This window comes from Melanaphis sacchari, unplaced genomic scaffold, assembly GCF_002803265.2.
Source record: "Melanaphis sacchari strain LSU unplaced genomic scaffold, SCAv2.0 Contig177_pilon_pilon, whole genome shotgun sequence".
Classification (NCBI taxonomy): domain Eukaryota; kingdom Metazoa; phylum Arthropoda; class Insecta; order Hemiptera; family Aphididae; genus Melanaphis; species Melanaphis sacchari.
The window spans coordinates 88139-110541 of record NW_020270834.1 but is presented as its reverse complement, the minus strand read 5'-3'; the positions used below and the strand labels follow the sequence as shown (position 1 = coordinate 110541).

The 22403-nt window shown below is 23.6% G+C and overlaps 1 protein-coding gene across 2 annotated transcripts in view; it reads left to right on the top strand.

Annotated features, from left to right (window-relative positions):
* LOC112592478 (sex peptide receptor) overlaps positions 1-22403 on the top strand; it is a 204376-nt gene that overhangs the window by 151233 nt on the left and 30740 nt on the right. For both annotated transcript variants that reach the window (XM_025336542.1, XM_025336540.1), the window contains one exon: positions 8799-8979. In XM_025336542.1, coding sequence (XP_025192327.1) covers positions 8799-8979 — 181 coding nt within the window. The remainder of the gene's footprint in view (positions 1-8798; positions 8980-22403) is intronic.

Sequence of the window (22403 nt, the reverse complement as noted above, 5' to 3'; positions counted from 1 at the left end):
CGAAAAATGTTATATTATTTTATTGAAACAAGCCCCTCAATTTAAACAAGATCATTAAATATTTTTATTTTTTATTTTATAATCTCTGATTTGTTTTAAACATAAAATTGTGTCTTGAATCGGCTCGTTGAACAACTATAATATAGTAGACAGTTGTTAAGTGTGATTTGAATTACCTTCTAAAAATATTTTAAAACAACGCCCTAATGTATTAATACACAAATACGTTAGGATGAACTTTTTTCCATAGCATAACATCATGTATAATTGTTATTAACTTATAATCAATACTACTGTACCATAGAATTGTCTGAACAAGTAAAATCAATATCAGTTATTACCCATCTATGGTGAGTTGATTTTCAAACTACAACACATCTTTGCCTCAGGATTTTGCTTTTTTTTATTTTTACCTTTAATATCTGGAAAGAAGTATCAAACCAACCAATGAATTGAAAAACATTCAACAATTTTAATTATTTTTTTTTATGTATGCCATGGTTTCCTAAAATATGGTATTTACCGGCTTATATCAATTAATGATCGTAAAATGTACGCGTATTTGCCATTAGGCTAGGTACTAAAAGACGTATTTTATTGCCATGTAAAATACATACCGTTGTCGGTTTATTTTTTTATCTTTAATGCCCTTAAAATATTTTTAACTTACTAATTTTTCAAGTAAAAATCAATTCCAAAACACAACTACTATATCCCAAGTGTCACTATAAATGTCGATTTTTGTCGATGTACAAATGTCAGTGGCACGAATGGTTCATAATTCACAGGGACACAATACCTACGTGCATAACTGTCGACAGTTTGAATACATGTCTAGTGAAAAAAAATGAGAATCATTCCACATAAAAACTCTGACGTTTAATTACAATAAATAAATCAAACGGAAGTAATTTTACTATCTATGTTTGCACGATAAATCATCCAACTAGGTTTATTAATAATTATAGTTATTTTTCTGAAGTCAAATCATAACATTATATATATTTTTTTTTTTTAACTATTGAACTTTTTAAAATACGAATTTCCTTCCCAATGAATTAACATACGGAATATTTGAATAATACACTAAATCTAATACAGCGTATCCATATTTTTTCTGTATACGTGCATATCAGTAGATATTATATTATTGTAACCCAAATTATTTAAATTTCTGTCATATAACTCAATTTCCTTTAATATTATTTTTATTTTTTCAGCGAGTTGTTCTTATACATATACATAAATAAATATATATATATATTATCACTTAATATACAACACCCTAGTTTAAAATCCTATAAAATCCTCTCCTGATAACATTAAAGATAAATACTTTATTATTGTTTAAATTCCTTGGATTTTCGTCAGTATAAAATATGACTAAGTTATTATTACAATATTGATCATGTTCAATTTAAAACTAGGTGCTTCCCTAGTTTTTGATTTATTGGTACTAGTTATCCACTATCTTGTTATTGTTTAGTTCATAAGATAAACATAATAGTTAATATTATACAGCAAGCGATATCAAACATACGCTACAACTCAGTTAAATCATTACTTACTGCCACCCAAAAACGCAAGTATTGGTAGAGAACTTTGTGCATTGCAAATTTTGTGCTGTTATTCTTTGGACCTGGAACTTCAACAAAATACGTTACTGGATCTCCAAAAGAACTTAAAATTTATACGTTGACATTTTATAACAAAAATGTACGCAAAAAAAATTATCATGTTTTGAAAAATTGAGAAAAACTTTTAGCTCATAATCTTAATTCAATTAGAAAAAAAAAAATCTTACAATTACTATCCACGAAGCATGATATGATATTAAAACTTTACAAACACAGTACTCGATTTTAATGCTATAATTTTGTATCTGCTTTTTATATTTCATGAATAATTCATGTTATTAACGAATTTTTGAATACTACAGTTATTTATAATTAATTCAACACACAATTCTTTACTGGAAACCTTAACTTTCAAATAATATATAAATTTTTAGTTTAGTTGTATCGTCAATACATATCTACGTGGTTTTATTTCATTTTATACTAGATGTGGCCGTATTCTGAAAAAAATATTATTATGAGTCATAAAATATAATATTAATGTAATATAATAGTTTGTAATAGTGATCATTATATTATTGTGTGTATCAGACAATAGATCTAAAATCATTTTTACGTATCATTACTATTATAATTAGTAATCAATACTATTTGTGAGAAATATTGTAATTATTAAATAAAGTTATTTATATTTTTGATATATTTAAATTTTATTTGATTATCATGATCATTAACAATATAATGTGCGTTATTCTAAGTTAGAATAAAAAAATGATTTATTACCTGATACAATTTTCTAAATTAATAAAATAAACATTTGACAATTTCGTAAAAATAAAAAATAATAAAAGATTGAAATAGTACTATTGTTTATATTGTTTAGTATTTACATTGTAACTTATAGCCTATAGAACTGCAGCTTCGTGAACAAACACTATTCGTATTGTTTTCTTTTCTGCAAAAAAAAGAAAAAAATCGATAATTGTAATAACTAAACTATAATAAATTAACCGAACAAAAAACCTCTAAATTTTAACATTAATTACACTCGCGTGGTCCAAAATAAATTACTACCTACCAACCTACCTACCTTCCAAGTACCAGCTCCTAATCTGTTCTCGTTGCACGAGCTTAACCTGCAGTATAACGCGAACACCGCGAGAAGGAAATCTATTCAACGACATGATCACGCGACGAGCGTAATTGTAAACAGCAATAATAACACTTGAGTGACAGTAAGCAATATTATTTCCGACTGAGATTATATTGTAAACAACGTGCATCAAATTTTACCTAGACTCTAGAGCTGTCGCTTAATACCCCGGAATTATGAAAACGCGCAGTATCGTAGCGCCACCGCAGCCGGACGACGCGAACGCATCTAATAACCGACTACGATTATAATTATTGCTATTTATTTATGCACATGGCTGTTTGTTCGACAATAACCGACGACAGCACACGGATACACAATTATTATGGACAATGCGGTTTATTTCCAGCGACGTTTACTAAAATATCATATTGAGCACAGCAGCGATGAGAAACTATTTAAGACGTGTTCGCAGTAGACGGAAGTCATTAAACGGAAATTCTAGAATGAACGTTAAGTTGTTTTTTTTATGAATTTTTTCAACACAAATCCGGACATAGATCACCGGTCGATGAGGGGGAAAGAACAACAAATAATTCGAATAACGTGTACTCAATATACACTGATGGTTACTACTAACTGTTGAATGTTCGTACAATATTTAAGAGTCACGGTATCTCGCCAAGATTCACAAACTATGAATTATGAATTTATGTCGTATTTCCGTGTCATTTAATGCAAACGATGGTTTTATAAAGTCGTACATTTCACAGTGTAATTCACATTGAGTAACATTAGCCGAAACAATTTAAAACCCAACAAAGCACAGTGTATTCGATAATTGTTTTTAATCATCTTTTAAATACGAAAACGCATTATAATTTACCCGTTGAGTAAGCCGATTTTTGCTTGTGTTACAATAAGTGCTGGTCCAAAATAATATTAAATTGAAAAATAAAAACATTACCGAATTTTCAAATTTTAAAACTTGCATTTTAGGCCGTTGTCCTGGTGATATCATTACATTATTCTAATAGTGTTTAAGTTTAATAATAAACATACAAAGATGTCTAAAATTTAACTTTATAAGATTTAAATACATAAAAAAATATTTGAAATTCAACTTAAAAAATATAAAAAAATGATCTCAGGTTTTAAAACTTTGTAAAGTTGTAAAAAATAATGAAGCTATATCATATTATAACCAGTTAAACAAAAGCACCATCAGCACTTTATGCTTATATATTTTATTGTGGACTTGTAACAGTTGGTTATATTAAAAAGTTAAAACTGTCATTAGAATACACCAAAAATCTTTGTAAAGTACATAACTATATTTTTTTAATCCTTTTTTTTATTATTTAAACATAAACATTTATTTTTTCATTTGTTTATATTAAGACTTATATTATTGAAGCAATATAATATATTATACATATATATCCTAGTAGATAACAGTTTTATCATAATAATGGATAAATTAATATTCTTTTGTTTTATATTAAGATAAGCCTAGGTGGCTAGATTATTGACTCAAAGTTTTAATTTTTATATTAATTTTATACAAAATATGTTAGCGAAAATATTGATTACTCGATATAATAATAATAAAATGATTTTAAATAATTGTTTATAATTCAATATTTTAAAATTAATTACTTAAACTATTTTAAATAATTTATATTAAAAACTAGAGATGTGCTAGTTAACTGTTAAAAAAAAAAATGAATATTTTATGAATAGGATTTTTAATAAAAGGTAAGAGTATATTTTATAATTTAAACATTATAAATAACAAAAATGTAGTAAACGTTTCATTCCAGAATCAATACGATCATCAATAACATACTTTTCAATTTGGTAAACTTGATAGTGTAATAAGCTATACATTAGTACTTAACCTAACTTAATCTTCTAGTTTTCGATTTATTCTAGCGATAAAGCCGATTGTTTTCTATTCTAACAATGGCTCCGTGGTATTATAGTTTAGTCTATTATAGTCTCTATCGCAATTTAGTATCAGTGAGATACAAAGAAATTCAACTCTGATAAGTTTAAAACGAATAAGTCCTCAAAAATATATTACGACTATTCTAAAAATCAATCAAGCCACAAAACACGTTCATAATTCTCTTATTTTCAAATCGAAATTTCAGCCAAAGGCAACACTGTTGTATTCCAATCGTACATAATTCCATTTGATTTTAATTGGATCCATCAATCAGAAATAGACCAAAATCTTAAACATATTTAATCAAATATTTTTTTGTTTGCAAATCTCGAAATTAAAATAGTAATCGTATCAATCTGAAATAATGATGATTGGGTAAAGCGAAAATGTATTGAATATTTAGGATATTATTAATAATTAATTAAATATTTACATATTACTGAAGTCATACAACACATTTATTTAATTAACAATTGAATAATACATAATCGTATTCCATCCGTATCATTTTAATTAATGATACCATGAGGTATATTATATTTATAATTATTTCTAACACTACTTATGAAAATTAATATAATGCTCAAATCGTGTAACAAGAAATACATAATAGGTCACTAATAATTTATAAATATTATAGTTACAGAAGTATCATAACATTACAGTTATTGTACTTAATTATCGTTAATTTTCTTCTAAAGCAGATATGTATCATTAAGACAGCATAACGAGCTTTTTATTTTTACGACACTAAAAACCTCGTTTTATAGTCAAATAAGTTTACTTAAATGAAATAAATAGTATTAAACTTAATTTTTACTATAGATTGATAAATATTTTCCTGAACTTTATTGAACATCAATAGATGCATTGAAGATATTTGTAGCATTTGTAGCATTGGAAATATTTGTTTTTACTAACTTATTTTATTCTACTTTTATTATCATTTGCTGATCCAGTAATATTATTTGTTTATGTCGGAAACAGCAGTTAACAGTGGTAATTCGTGGATAAAGTTCTCATCGAAAACTACAACTGTGTAAATTTGATTTTATAAGTTACATCAATAAAATATCATATGGATATTTTCTCATGCCAAACGGGTTTTTGATTGAAAATATGTGATCGTACAATAATTAAAATGTTATTAACGGATACCATTTGCAACTTCATAGAATATTTATCAAAATATTTCAACATTTTTTTTTTTTTTTTTTTTAATTTTGGAATAGTATACACTTGTAAATCATTAAGCTTTAACTTTACAAATAATTCCTATATTTAATGCCTTATATAACTGCGTTTTTTCTTTACAAGTTTGATTTATATTTATACTCAAATTTAAATAAGAATTTTTATTTTATTTTTTTTTTATTATAATAAAATAATAAATATTATAAGGCGCTATTTATAAACGAAATTTTTACATAACATAATAATACGTGTGTTAATATAGATAAATGTAACTACAACATGAAAATGTATAAGTTAAATCAAATTTTAGAATTTTTAACAGGACATAAATATACACAATATATATCATTTTTATAGTAATATAGAAAAAATCTACTAAATAAACTGTTGATTTATTTTATATTTTATAAATTATAATATAAATATCACAATATTGATTTATTTTGAATTACAACAAAAACGCTTTAATTCGTATTTTTAATGAATGTGTAAAATATTTAAACATAAAAGGCAAACGAACTTTTTTCATATGGTACATTCACGTTTTAATTTTAAAATGAAAAGGTTCAAACGTAGATATTCAAATATTGAATCGGTTTACAGAAGAACTTGTTAAGATATAATCTATAAATAATTTATTACAGTTTAGTATGTAAAGTAATAAGTAATAAATCGTATGAAAATACAAGTTAGTTTAACATAATAATTTTGTCAAGAAAGTAATATTAGGTACTTAAATCAAAAAGCAAACACGTGAGAAAAATTTGAAAAAAATTATAACAAATGATTTAACGTGAATATTTCAATAAAGAATGTACTTCAAGTTGAATTCATCAATTTATAATTTAATTTTATAATATATATATATATCTTTAAAATATTAAGTATATTTTTTTTTAATTATCAAATATTTAATATCATATATTTTTTTAGATTTTGTATGTACCTATCGATTTAAAATTAAGTGTTTTTTTTTTTTTATTATGTGTGTTTGTCGTCAACTCTAAACATTTTAAATTTTCAACTTTGAGAGTAGATAATTCGTAGTACTTTTATTTATCATCAGTAAAACATAGAACAAAAAAAATAAAATGTGAATATTTGCGTATTTTAAATCGATTATTTTTCAAAAAAAGAAACCTTTTAAAGTAAATTTTTTAATAAATAATTATACAGTTATAAATTGACATATTATAATTTTTAGTATATTTTTATGATATTAAAATATATTTGTACTTATTCTATTAAAAAACATTGAAAATGTAATATATTTTGTACAATATATTTTTATTGTATCATTTATTATTTTATAAATATATAATATTATATTTCAAATCCCAAATCACAAAAATTTGCTATATGAATAAAATGATCAATAGTAAAAATGTATATACTTTTAATTTTTATAAATTGGGCTTAAAAATATATAATATTTCTCATAAAACGTTTATATTACAGTATAATTTTTAAAAAAAGTTCAGCGTTTGATACATTTTGTATAACTCATGAAAAAATTGCAATCGTTAATCGCTGAAAATTCGTGATATTTACGTTTGCTTAAAAATTTAGTACATAATAATGCATAATATGTTTCTTAAAAAATTTAAAATTGTTAAAAATATTTTAATTCATTATAAATTTAAATAACAAAAAATAATATTTACATTGCACGTATGATACAGATTTATTCATATTATAAACCAGCGTTTAATTCTATCATTATACATTACTGATTTCTTAAATTAATAACTATAATATTTTGAACAAATAAACAATATATGCTTTTGACGAGAAATGTGTTGTTGTTTTTTTAAATTTAATTATCAAATCATGTACAACAGTTTTTTTTAAACACAGTATTCAAAAGTTGTGGTTCTTATGTCTCTGTAATACGAAGTACTACAATTATTTCTTCAATCTAGTTATTATAGTTTATTTCAAAAGCAAATATACTTAATTGATTCCGTAGTTTGACCTCATTTTGCACAAATTACTAGTCACGTAATTTGGTGATTAAATTCTAGAGCGATTAATGTAACTCACTTGTGATTCCAACTCTCTCGCTAAAACATTTTTATCTAAATTTATTCGCTTACATGCAATTTATGAAATTCGATTTTTTTAATATTTTAATTATAGCTGTTATAATACATAAATTAAAATTGCTTATTTTAAAAAAATGTATAAAAAACATAAAATGAATCTTTTAAATATATGATTTTTTTTTAACGAATAAACCATTTAAATTTAAAAAATACTATAACCTATCCTAAGTGTATATAAATAAGTATTACTTGTAAAAAATTTAAAGGACATCGTTTGATAATATTATTTTATACAATATTTGTTTATAAAAAAAAAAAAAAAATATTGAAATATTCATTGTAGACAATGAATAATAAATCCTAAATCAATGTCAAGGAAATCATTGAGCAATATTAATAAATATTTTATTTTCGTATATATTTTGTATCACATACATACTGACCATAATTTTGTTTCAATTATATGTATAAACTTGTTTTATAGTAAACAAAATCGTTTAGATAATTCATAATAATCTATTCAGTGAAAAATATTTACAATAATGGAAAAAACTTTTTAAAGTAATTTTATTTTTTTGTCAACAATTCTAAATACTGTGATTTAATTAATTAACTTTGTAATGGAAAGATAAATTGCATGCATTTTTTTTCGTTTCATTACGATTAATGTACTCGTAATATGCAATTATTAAAAAAATAAAAAACGGTACATCCGATAAATGTTGAATAAAATTTTGAAATCACCTAAATGATTAACCGAGTTGTATCTAACGCGTTTATACAAAATTCAATATTCATTAATTAAACCAAATTCGTTTAATAGCGAAAACTATTCCACACACAATGTAGTGCAAAACATACATTATATTCTATATTTTATTATAATTAACAAAACTTAATACATTTAACAACACTAAAATATTGTTTGTTGAACACAGGTACATATACGTGTGTCATGCACCAGTGGCGAGGACATGGTGTACCATGCCGCGAGTCCTTAAGTGCGTTGCCTGGATATCAGTAATGGCCTCATTACATCAATCGACCAGATTTGTTGACAGAACATACGAACCAATCAAAATATCATGGAGAGGACAAGACTCGGTTGTCGTGTGTAGAGTGAGTACCGTTTTGATACCTTGCGAAAACATGCAAATATTTTTATAAACCGTAAACATAAAGACACTAAAAATCCATCACTAATATAACAATGACACAGTAAACAAATATTACCCGCGAGAACTACATGTAATAAAGTATTGAAAAAATTATGTCAAAAACAGAAAATGTTAACTGCAAGACCCAAATGTATTGATAAACTCACTGCCGAGTACAAAAATAAAAGTAATAACTATATTATACTTATATCAAGTCCTGTGTACATATTCCAAAATTGAAAAATATTTGATGATGTGGTGGAGCAATGGCGAAATACCTCTTTCGTATGAGAAATAATTCTGCGTACCCATCTCTTGTTAGTTGTTTATATATTAAATAAAATTTATATATTTTTATAAGTGTATTGAAGGACTTCAAATATGTCCCTCTGCTTACGTTTATCATTTGCAATACTAACTCAATAAAAGTATAATGATTAAGCAAACATTATGTCTTGTTATAATCATGAATAACCTTGCGTCGCATGATTTTGTTTACCTTATACTTTTTTTTTTTTGTAGTCATACCGTTGTTTAAATATTAATTGAAAACCATATTGAGCACTTATATTTTTGATTTCTTATAGTGCAATCATTTTTGTTAGTTTTTTTATACACTTTCTATATTTTTGTCGTTTTTTGAGCTTCTGTAAATTAAAAGTACTCACCTGCTTAATGGATATAATGATTAAAAATATAATATCTATGCATGCATTTTCACCATCGTTGGTTGGAAAATAATTACAATGGTCCGACTGACGTATAGTAAAAATAATTATACCACCAGTCATTAGGTATTCATGAAATCAATTTTTAACTTCCAATTATTACGTCTTACTTTTTTTTATTTTCGTAAAACTCGTGCTTATTTATCATGTTACAACTGATTTATGACACCTATAAGTAATAAAATGATTATTACGAGTATTTCGCATTGTTAAATATAAGCTATAATTTTGTTCTAGCTTTAATTGCCATTAATACAATATAGAACCACCGTCATTAATGCATGTAAAGTATTTTATGTAAACAAAAACCACACGAAAATTATAACAACAATTGTAGGTAGTTAACGTAGGTATTTAATATTGTTTTACATTTTGTATTACGCTACACTCGTGAATAATAATTAAAAATGTATGAATCTCGTTTAGCTGTGGATAAACATTCATGACTATTTTTTTTCATTCGTCAATGTTTACTAAATTTATTATTGATTTTTTTTTTTTCTTAGTAATTTATTCCTTTGAAAAAAAAATGTATTAAATTATACACATTTTAGTGAATCAATTTGGTAAAACAGATATTTATAATGAAATTACGAATTTAAAATATGTATATTATTTTTCAATTTGATTATATTTATGTCTTTTTCAGAATTATTCACTTAGGGAAAAAATATATTTTCGTTTAATTTTAGATGAACATTAAAGGATAATACTGTAAACTTATAAAAAAATATTTTGTGTTCCGCTTCAATATATTTTCATACGATTCAAGATAATCTAAAGTAATCGTTTTTAAATAAATTTTTTTTAACAGCGTAAAAGATACTATCAACTGAGGTGTAGTATCGTTGCACATTCTGCAGTAAAATTATAAAGAAAAAATAAATATTTATATCTAGAGAGTCATTTTAATTAAAATTTGCTACATTGTTTGAAAACGTGTAAAGTTTTTATACCAAATTCTACTTAGTAGCCAAATTATTATTTTATTATTATGATTTGCCCTGATTAAAAGAATAATGAAACGTTTTCAATAAGTAAAAAAAAAAAAAAATTAATTTAAAAAACTTTAATTATTTAAAAAGGCAGTTTTTGTTTCATAAATACTAGAAGTTATAAAACAGTTCTTTGATAATATTTATAATTAAAAACTTAACTGTGATAATCTACTCGTACAGTTAATTCGATACATTACTCGGGTCCTACTGTGTTTGTATCAAAAATATCTAAATTATTCTTACCTTATTAATTTTCTAACTAAACAATAAATATGATTTCTAAAAATATTAATTTAAAAAGAAATTATTAACGGAAACGAACATTGTTTTACACCAGCGCCATGTTTCGTTTATACAATAATATTTTATTATCTAAACATTATCTTGACTTACCTATTTAGATTAAAAGTATTATTACACCACCAACTAAAATAGGAAATTCATTTGAGATATGATTAATCAACCGTGTTAATAGGAAATTCTCATACCTAATGAAAATATACCCAACACAGTGTAATTATAGGTCGACTGTTATTAAAAACAAACCGACGAGATGGATGTGTAAATTCATAGGTAGTGAAATTTAACATATGTAACTATAATAAATTTATCATGATCGGATTTCAGTGCAAAAGCTTCTACCGAGTTCAAAGTTGTTATTTGCCAACAACACAATATAATCTGATTATAAAATGATTTAGAAGCACGCATATTACGCGTATTTCAGTAGGAGGACGAACGAAACCTAACTAAGCAGTATATATACATTATATAATTATATTACTTACAGATAATTTTCACAAATTTACACACTGCTTCGTAATAATGCATATTTATGTACAGGAAGTGTTAAGTAGTAGTTATCGAAGCCACGAACACGGCATTTGATTATGTTCCGTTCACTTGTCACTATCACGTTACGTCTTTTAAAATGAGAGCAATAATAATATTATAATAACCGACACTTGATGAAACCATAATATTTCATTTTGCACATCTTGGTGAATTTGTTTTAAATCATCGAGATAGATAATCTTATTTGATACGCATCTGTAGGCGTTTATAATAAATCCACCAAACAAATTATAAACGAACATTTGTGTCAAAGCAATTAAATACTATCGTCAAATTAGACGATGTTTCGAGGATAGAGCAAAAGCACCATCGTACAGTGACTAGTAACATCAATTATCAGGTCTTTTTGCGTTCATCTTATATTCAAATCACTTTTTGCTCAAAGTGTTCTCGAAATAATTATTACATACCATTCAAATATCAGTATCAAACACAATACCTATTCAACAGGGGTTTATGTATCTACCGCTGTTTATTTTGGAACTCAATTACAGACTTAAGACTTATACTCTGGTATGAACAAAGTAACGAACTTCACTAAAATATCGTAAACCTTTGACAATAGTTTTGCTGAACGTTTATTTATCCCGTTGTACAAAGTTTGCTAACCAAATTGCGATAAATCAAACGTCGACAATTCTTTTATCTAAGTCGATTCTTTGGTGTGTCATTATGGTCGTATTTTACATTTAAAACTTCAATTTTATTACACTCAAACAATATTCTCTGTTACCAACTAAAAATAAGAATTATGTCAATACTTGATAAATTATTGAACTAGACTTGTACTTCACTGACCTAAGAAGGTACAGTACAGACATTTTGAATTTCTTTTTCTAAAATAACCAATATATTATATGGTTTTCAGTTCTTAAGACTAGAGTGGAGATTAACAATGTAATCTTAGATTCTATGTATGTCACGCTATTATTGTAATTTCTGAATTCCTGTATACATTGAAAAACTATGTTTCATATAAATTTAAATGTTATCATAATGGATAAAACTTTTTTACTAGATTAAGCAGACATTAAATATTTTTTAATATGATTTTTCGTTTAAAAAAATTCTTATATGTTCTTATTTTTTAATTTGAATATTCAATTCACATATATTTACTTATTTTCAGTCTGAAAAATTATTTTTAGTTATTAATAATCATTTTAATATGTTTAATATTATTATATCACTCTTGAGTCATATACGCCAGAAAAATATATTCCAAGAATAATCAATGTCACAGACTTACACACAAAATATATAAGTACCTACAATAATAATAAAATTATATATTAATAAAAATATCAATAAATACTAATATTATATAATCATTAATCATTTGTTAATTCTAATTTACTTTGATACTTATATTATAAATAAATAATAATAAACATAATTATTAAAAAAATTAACCAAATTCGCATTAGTTATGATTATGTTAAATTTTACTATAATAAATATCATAACTTAAGTATCATTGTAAATTGAGTCATTGGGCTCAGGATTTATATAAATTTTGGTGTTTGTGTAGTTTATTTAACATAATTAAGTACATATACAACAAAATCGCAACCAAAACTAATTATAATTGTATTTAAATATTTATGTAAAAAGTGGCACAGATATTTACGTTAACTTTTATAATTCAAATTTCGATAGGCATCCTAAATAAAAAATAATAACCAGCAAAATGAAAACAATTATGAGATTGGAAAGTTTATATTTTGCTTATAATTAAATTAAGTTAAATTATCTATTGTCAACACAAATTTTCGGTACATTTTTAAATTTAGTTAGAATTTTTTTAATAATGATAATATTAAGCATTATATATACTATACAAACATACAGTTTTCAATTTTGACATTTTTCATAGTATAATATAATTTTAATCAAATCGGTAATTGATAGATTAATTGAAACATTTTATACTTGTATTCAAAAAAAGTAACGTGGCACTTGTTGTGTCGACCACTATTTTACTTGACATGAATAATATACAACATTTTACAGTAAAATTTGGATAGAAACAACCTTTATTCTTAGTATGTTGAATAACAATAACCATAAAGATAGTTGTTATGAATACGCTGATAAAACTTTAAATAAACTATATACGATACAACTACTCATATACCTTTGTTCTTTATCATTTTTAGGATGAAAATCTAATGACAATTACTTATTAAATATATAACATCACTAATATAAGTTTTAAGTTACTAAAAAACAAAAAGTTAAATTAAATTGTAACTAGCAATAGATTTTTCATTTATATCAAAAATCTTTTCTTTTTTTTAATATATATACGAGTATAAAGTTAATATAGTTATAAAAGAAAAAATTTATTTACGTTTGTTAATCTTTTTTTACAAATAAAATTTAAAGCAATATTACATTTCTGATGGCTACGATTATTTTCACATCAAAAAACCTTAAATTCATAAGTTGATTACACATGCACTCGTATTTATAAAACTCACCGGTAAAACATTATTAATAGAAGTTGATTGTTTACGACCTAAAAACTAAATTAAATAACATAATAATTTTTTTCATATAAATATTTATGTCTCTCGGCCATTACATAAATATTTTAGGTATGCAAAACTTTCAAGAATACAGAATAATAAAAATAATAATTTATTTTCATTATTGCAGTTTAGATTAAAAACAAAGGTAAATATTAAAAAAGAAATAATATAAACGTTTTAAAAATCATTTCCCAGAATTTTCTTTCATATAATCAAAGCTTGGATTTCTGTAAAAAAAATTTTCACAAAACAGTTTTTCAATGAAAACTTCGTATTAATCTTGAGATGCGAAAAAATTTAATCTATGACCCAGATTTATGGAACTCATTATATTATGATACCGGCAAATAAAAATATTCAACACAACATGGTAAATCACATGTAAATTTAAAATAACATAAATACGAGTCATTAAATTCACTTAAGAAAAAAAAAAACACTTAAAGTTTTTTAATGCAACGATGTCATCTGTGTTTTATATTTATTCAGTATAGTTTTAAATTTTGTATAAATAATTATACACAGCATTTCAATGCTTTTCATCGAAAACAGTACAATAGTCAAATGTTAAATAAATCGATTCCGTTCAAAAGACATATTATTATTGAGTCATGATAGTTAATCAATAAGTACAGTCAACAATACGGATATCATTGCTGATCTTACGTGATTCCTCTGCATTTTTTTAAATCATTATTATTCTAGTATAATATGAGTCAATTTGTAGCAATATCTGTAGATAAAACTGAGATATTTGTTTATGGTCCCGTTTTTTCGTATGATTTCAGCGTTAATATTATGGTTTTAGATCCTCATGAATAGATCTTAAATTGATTTTAATTCTCAAGAGTATTTTTTTCGGATGTTAAAAAAAAGTACATCTAAACAGTGCGTTAAAGCAGAAACTGTATGATTTTTTTAGCAGTATTTTCCTTAAATAAAAATAACGAGTAATCTGTAAACTATTTTAACGGACTCAAGCAAAAGTGTAATTTTAAAAAATTGAATTCTACTCAAAATCATTTTTCAATTTATCGTAGTGTTAAAATTTATAATATGGTTATGATAACTTATTTATCATAACTTATGATAATATATATTTACTACTTTGTATTCGAAGAGAGCAAGATGAAATGACAATACTTGTATCCCGACAAGATTCTTCGAATTAACTTTGGTTGGTAGTTCATATTTTATTTATAATATTACAGAATGTTATTAGCATGATGGCACCTACTTATAGCATTATAAATGTTAGCAACAGATGGATGGTATAAAAACTGTATTTACATAATATATAAGTTGATATTATTAAACTAAAAGTCTGACTTATCCCCGTATTCATCAATAAGTTAATGACATCGAATTATATGTTTTATATATATATATATATATATAAAGATGGGAAGCAATAAAAACGAATAGATAAACTGTTTCTTTAAAACGTAGTAGGTAGTAGGTACCACACAATGTATAATGCTAGCTGAGTTTCCGTATAGTACACAAGCTGCGAAAAAAAGCAATAAGTCTAATATAGGTACTGAGTACGTTTGTATGAAACAAATTTCCCAATTCATGTATTTCGTGTTTACCTAGTAACTTTAAAACGGTTCACCTGCCACACTTGTAGTTTGTACACGTTCTCGCTCGAAAGCATAATATTACGGAAATAACGGTTGTCTTTATTAATGTTTCATAGAAAACGTAATAATATAGGAATCTTTTACTGAATAAATTACAAACTCAAACCTAATCGGAATAGTTATTTTAAAGTATACACATACAAATGAACAATAAATATAATATAAATGTGTATACTGCATTTTGGCAAGTTAAATTTAACAATTGCGAATAAAAATGCATTATGCATTCACTACCTATGATAAATCTAATAAGAATAGTTGAATAGTTAAATATAAATATTCATTAATACATTGTCATTGCTGACATTTATGATTTACATAAATAAAATATCAAACAAGAAAAATAATTTTAATTTATAAGCATTATAAAAAGATAAATTATTAAAATATCGAAGTTCTTGTTTTACTAGTAAAAATTTTATAAAAATATAGAATCATTTGATAAATATTAGGATTAGTATTTTACAACTCAATAAAACTCAAAAACAAACACTTAAGTTTGTTTTTAAAAATATACGAAAAAAAAAATAAATAGAATTCTTCAGTATTAATTTGATTTTTTCTTATAATTTAATCAATCTACCTGTTAAATTATAAACTTTATTTACTTTATCGTTTTTTTTTTTCTACCACTACCTTTAAAATCATCTTTTATGTCGTTTAATGTGTTTTCTCAATGATCACCCTAAGTTTGGTTTTTAATAAACTTGAAATAATTATTTTAACAATATAAAACTTGTTACATTAATATATTTGTTTGTATTTCATTTAACTCTATTTTCTAAATAAGTAATTGAATGTTTAATATCAGCTACTAACAGTGACAGTGACTAACGATTACAGTTAATTGAACATTATAGTTATACAATTTGTACTTAATATAAAAATATATTATAAAAATACCAGAAAATAAATTAAAATATTTTGTATATAGTAGATTATGTAATTTTGTACGAATCGCATAAAAATACCAAAATAATAATAATAATAATCATAATTTAATATATAAAATACATAAGAATGTGATACTATTTGCTAACAACAGTACATGGATATTAACCTAAAAATAATCTAACATTTTACTTGAGTTTTCCTTTTTTGCCAAACTACTTTTATAAAATAGGTTAGGCTTTTCATCTGTAATGTGTATAATATTTTTGATTTATAAAATAATTAACATCATTATTCATTATTTAAATATATTCAAATATCTATAAAAAAAAATTGTGTACCTATATATAAGTTTTAGATTATTTAGTTTCCGTATAAACAACAAATTATTTATAAATATCTCAAAATTATCAAAATATTTTGATAGTTATACAATTTATAGGAAATGTTAATATAAAAATGTAATGAAAGTTTAAAATATCTATATTTTATATTTGTTTTTAAAAAATAACAAGATAACAAAAATCGTTTTAGGAGAAATAGTTACTTTATAAGTGAATATTCAATGTCGTAAACATTTTAACTTTAAACGCTCACAAATAATTTAATTAACTTTATAGTATAAATTATTTTAGTAAAGATTGAGCAATTTAATATAACCTTGTATTAAATTTGAAAATAAATACTAAATTTTTCATGAATTTTTAACTACAAAAAATTAGCTAATCTTAGTGATTTAGATCAAATTTGTTTTAAAATTTTTACTTAAAAACTTAAAAAAATATATATCCAAGTTTTACACTTATTTATATCTGTTGATAATAACTCACGAACAACAATGTATTTAATTTACAACTTTTTTAATGTAGTAAAAAAAATGTTTCCAACCTTAAAAAAAAATCTGTAAATATCTTAAAAATTATACTACATAAAAAACAATAATATAAACATTTTGTAAAAATTAAAGTTTCCGGGGCTATATATTTTTGAATTATAACAAAATAAAAAAATATATTCTATAGAAAATTAATTTAGCGTAAAGATTTCTATTTTTCCTTATTTTTTTTCAATTATTAAAAAATAAACTAGAAAATGTCTTACTTTTGACCCCCTAAAGCAGTGGTTTGCAAACTTTTTGAAATCTGGAGCCGCATTCAAAAATTTAAAAAATTTTACAGATCGTATAGGAAAAAATTTTAAAAAAATTAGTCCTTGTTTAAAAATGTTAAATTTTTATATTTAAATGTTATAATTTAATTGTGACAAATTAAAGAATAATGAAATTACAACTGTTTAAATACTCGATAAATATACTAAATATAATTTTTGCTATTAGATACAATTCACTATTTTTTCGATTTTCGCATCAAAATATTACTATCACGCACATTCTATGCACATGGTTAAGATATTAATATGTTAAACATGATTGGTGTGGATTTTTAATTTTTTTTTTTTTTTTCATATGAAAAAAGGTCTGTTTGAATACACATGTAGATCTAAACATACGATACTATATTTGGGAAGCTATATTTTTAATTTTTGAAAATTATGGAGAAAGTTCAATATAATTAATTAAAAGCAATTGTTTGAATGAATTTTTAAAAACATTTTGGGACTGCAAATCTATTATTTCCATTTGAAACTCGACAGGAACATCGTCAACATCAATATTAAATAATTCAATGAATCGTTGATAATATTATGAACATAGTTTAAAATATTGAAAGAAATTATTGATTTTGTATTAAAATGTCGAAATAAATTCAAAAAATTTAACTGATGAAAATGAAAATATTGAAAATTTAAAAAGACTTTTACAAGCAGGAAATGTGTTAGTTTATTTTTTTTTCAAAATAAAATCGTAAAACTTTCTAATATTTGTGAAAATACTTAATAAAAGATCACATATTACAAGAATGACTGAATTTTTACTATAAATTAATATATATACATCAATATTTCAACAAAAACGCTATTTTTAAATCCAAATTTCATTTCTAAGGATGGAAGCGTCTTATCCATTTCTTTTAAAAATCTTTATCTCTTGATGTAACATAAAACCGAGACACAATAAATGAAATAAAATTCAATCATCAAATTATTAGTTATAAATATAAAATATTTAAATTTAAGGAAATAACTAAAAATATAAAATTTTCAATTTAATTATTATTTTTGCACCGATTGCTGACGTCTGTCCTAAAATGCCAACTTGTTCAGATTTTCTACCGAAAACCACCCACCAAGTTAAAAATTGAAGAGATTTTGCAATACCCCAAAAGATAGTTATAGCCATAAAAAAATAAATAAATACAAATCATTGTAAAGCTTAACATTTATAGCTCTATTCAGAATCTACAATCAAATGTAAAAAAATACCTACAAAATCTGAAGTCTAATCTAATTTATTATAATAAAACATATTTAATATGAAATTTTAATTTTTTTTTAAATTATATTTATATAACTAAAAATAAGTTGTAATATACTTGAATTGAACATCTACTATTGTATTCACCATAAAAAATAAATGTTTGAAAAATTATAAAAATGGGTATGCTACACGAAATAGTATTACTCATTATAAAACAGTATTTTGATATGGCATATACAAAAAAAATCGAATACAATACTATACTGTATCACTATTTTAACCTCAAATTAAAAATGTTAAATTCATGAATACAACTTAATATTATATTTTTATATTTATAAAATTTCTATTCTTATTTTATAAACATATTTTCAATTATCAAAAACAAATCAAATTTTTATTTATTACTATGTTTGTAAAATAAATCAATGCCATAATGTAATTTTGTAATAAGAAATTCGATTGTTTGTTTAACATCGTATTAAGAAATTCCATTTTTAATCAAGCAATTTTAACAACTATTTACTGGAGTAAACAGTCTCGAGAGATAAAAAATTTTTTTTTGAAATTAGCATAATGTATCTTAAACATAAATACAGATATAAAATTAACTGTACTTTAAACGTTACGATTTTCAGGGTAAAAATTAAAATTATAAAGTGTTTTCATTATTCAACTCCAAAATTAATTGAAAACCAAACTATTTAAACTTACACTATTCGAATTAATGCCTATAAAATTATACTTACTTGTTTCAGTATTATTTTAAAAATGTTCAAATGTCAAAGAAAAAAAATTTTCGGCTCTATTTTTAATCATATTATAGACTTGAAAACTGATGAAATTGTCAAAGAATTCCCAGAAGACACATTGTACCACATCTGATAAATCCTACAATTCATTTTTCTAGTTATCATTTATAATACATTCTATCCAGAATAGCAATAAAGTCACTAAACCTAATTCACATGGGGTGTTATTTATATATAAACACAGTACTATGTAAATATCTAAAAAATAAGATTTATTGTTGTGCATATCACCCCAAGTTATGAAATATAACGGATAGAGTTGAACAAATAACTCAAACAATGAGCAATGTTATCGTAAACTAGAGTCTTAACTTTTTGCAGTATGAAATGAAAACAACATTAATTTCACGGAAAAATATGCACAGATTCGAGTGCGGTGTCCGAATGCACTATCCATGTCTATAAGTCTATGATCGCACTGGACTTTTCTGAAGTTATTTTCAAGTTTAACTAAAATAGCGCCCATTATCACCCCAACCTTACATAGTAGCACATGCCCAGTGCACAATTATTATACGATAGGCAGTCATCGGCTCATTCCAATTCAGCAGAGTATCCGATCAATACTTCAACACTTACGGGAGAGCTTTTTTCGGACGTTTTCTTGGAAAAAAAAATATATATAATATTTTATGTATATTATTGTGAAGATATGTAACTCTGATCTACCAGCATGCAAAACGGACACTGAGCCGTATAAATAGGTTAGTATAATATTTATACGGGCGATCTAAATCCATACCGTTTTAAAAATAAACTATTTCCAACTGATCAGTATTATAGGTAGGGTATTTCTATACGTACGTAATACCATTTTATCAATCAAGATTTAAAACTACTGGAATAATAATTATTATTCAATTCTATGATTTTCATTAATTTATTTACTCAAATATATTATATTAAAGACATTACAGTGCACAAATGGTGGTTATAAACACAATAATAGAATAACGTTATTTTAGTTTCATATTATAGTGAAATTAGTTTTTTTTTTTATCATTTTTTCAAACATACGTAAGTCTACAATTTCCGATAAAAAATACATTTTCGTGATGAATATAGACAAATAAAAGTTTTTAATACATTCAAAACACATTTCCATAAATCAATATTTAAAATTTTATTTAGTCTTAGTTTTAATATTATTTTTAAAGTCAGTTATACTTTTACCTTAACTTTTGATGTATATAATGCAACATAAATAAATACTACTTATGTTTTCCATACTGTAATCTAAAATTTAAATCTAATCATAACTTTTACAGAAACACAATTCTACAAATATAGTACAAATAATAAGTACAAAATAGCAAAATTTCATTCAGCAGATCAAATTTTTCGTTGCTACCTTTAATGTGAAAATAAATTATACTATATCAAACTTAAAAATAAAAACTTCTATATATCTATGTGTTTGTACATCACTTTAATTTAATATTTACATTTTTATGGGATTGTAACTTGCTTTAAATTTTGGAAATGTTAAATACCTAATAAACAAAAACAGTTAATTCTTTTAATTTTTTTTTTTTTTTGATAAGAAGTCGATTTATTTATACATAAAGACAACAACAAAAAATGTATTCAGTCGAACGTAAATTTCATACGCTGTATACTTTTAAGAAAAACAGAACACTTGCAAGTGTCCTCATAAAGTATTCTCTCAAGTTAATTCTCATTTTCTATAATACTCTAGGTTTTAGGGTAAAGAAACTTTTATGAGTAAAAGCAAAAATAATTTCAGTATAATTTGAATCCCACATATTATAAGAGTTTGTTTGATATATTATGCAACAATCTGTGAATATTAAGTATTGCAATACCTTAAGTTGTTAAGACAAGTAAAACGGGTTTCGTTTGTAAATAAAAAAATTTTATATAGAGTACTTTTAGCGTAATATGATAAAGATATATATAAATACTAGCGAGTAAAGATCAACTTTGTTTATAAAAGGTTTAAAAATTTAAATTGATATATTACAAAATTAAAATATATTTCTTCATATTCGAAGAAAAGTATTATATTTTTATTATTTATATGCTTGTCTCGCAATATTTGGAATATTTTAATTGATAAGAATAAACTAATTTTTATTATTAAAATGGATAAAAAAAGCATTACATATTAAATTATACGAATAATTTGTTTAAATACATGTGTAATAAAACATTTATAAAAATACATATTTTATTCAAATTTGAAAAAAAAATTAACTTTTGATCTTAACTATCTAAAAACGTTGTGTTTTTAAATTGTATTCGGAAATAATGACTTGGAAAAACTATTTATTATTCATTGTACAATTTTCACCAAAAGTTATCTGTCATATAATTTTTCATATTTAAGTAAAAATGTCAAAAATAATACGATGTAAAAATAAATATATATATATATATATATACACAGTTCTACACGTAGTATTATAAATTTTAAGTATAAATAATCTGTTTAAAGATGTCAAACTGAAACGTAAACTGTTTTTCTTGACAATTCAATGTTTAATTATTTGATAATGCAGCTTGAATCATTTGATACCTTTATAAC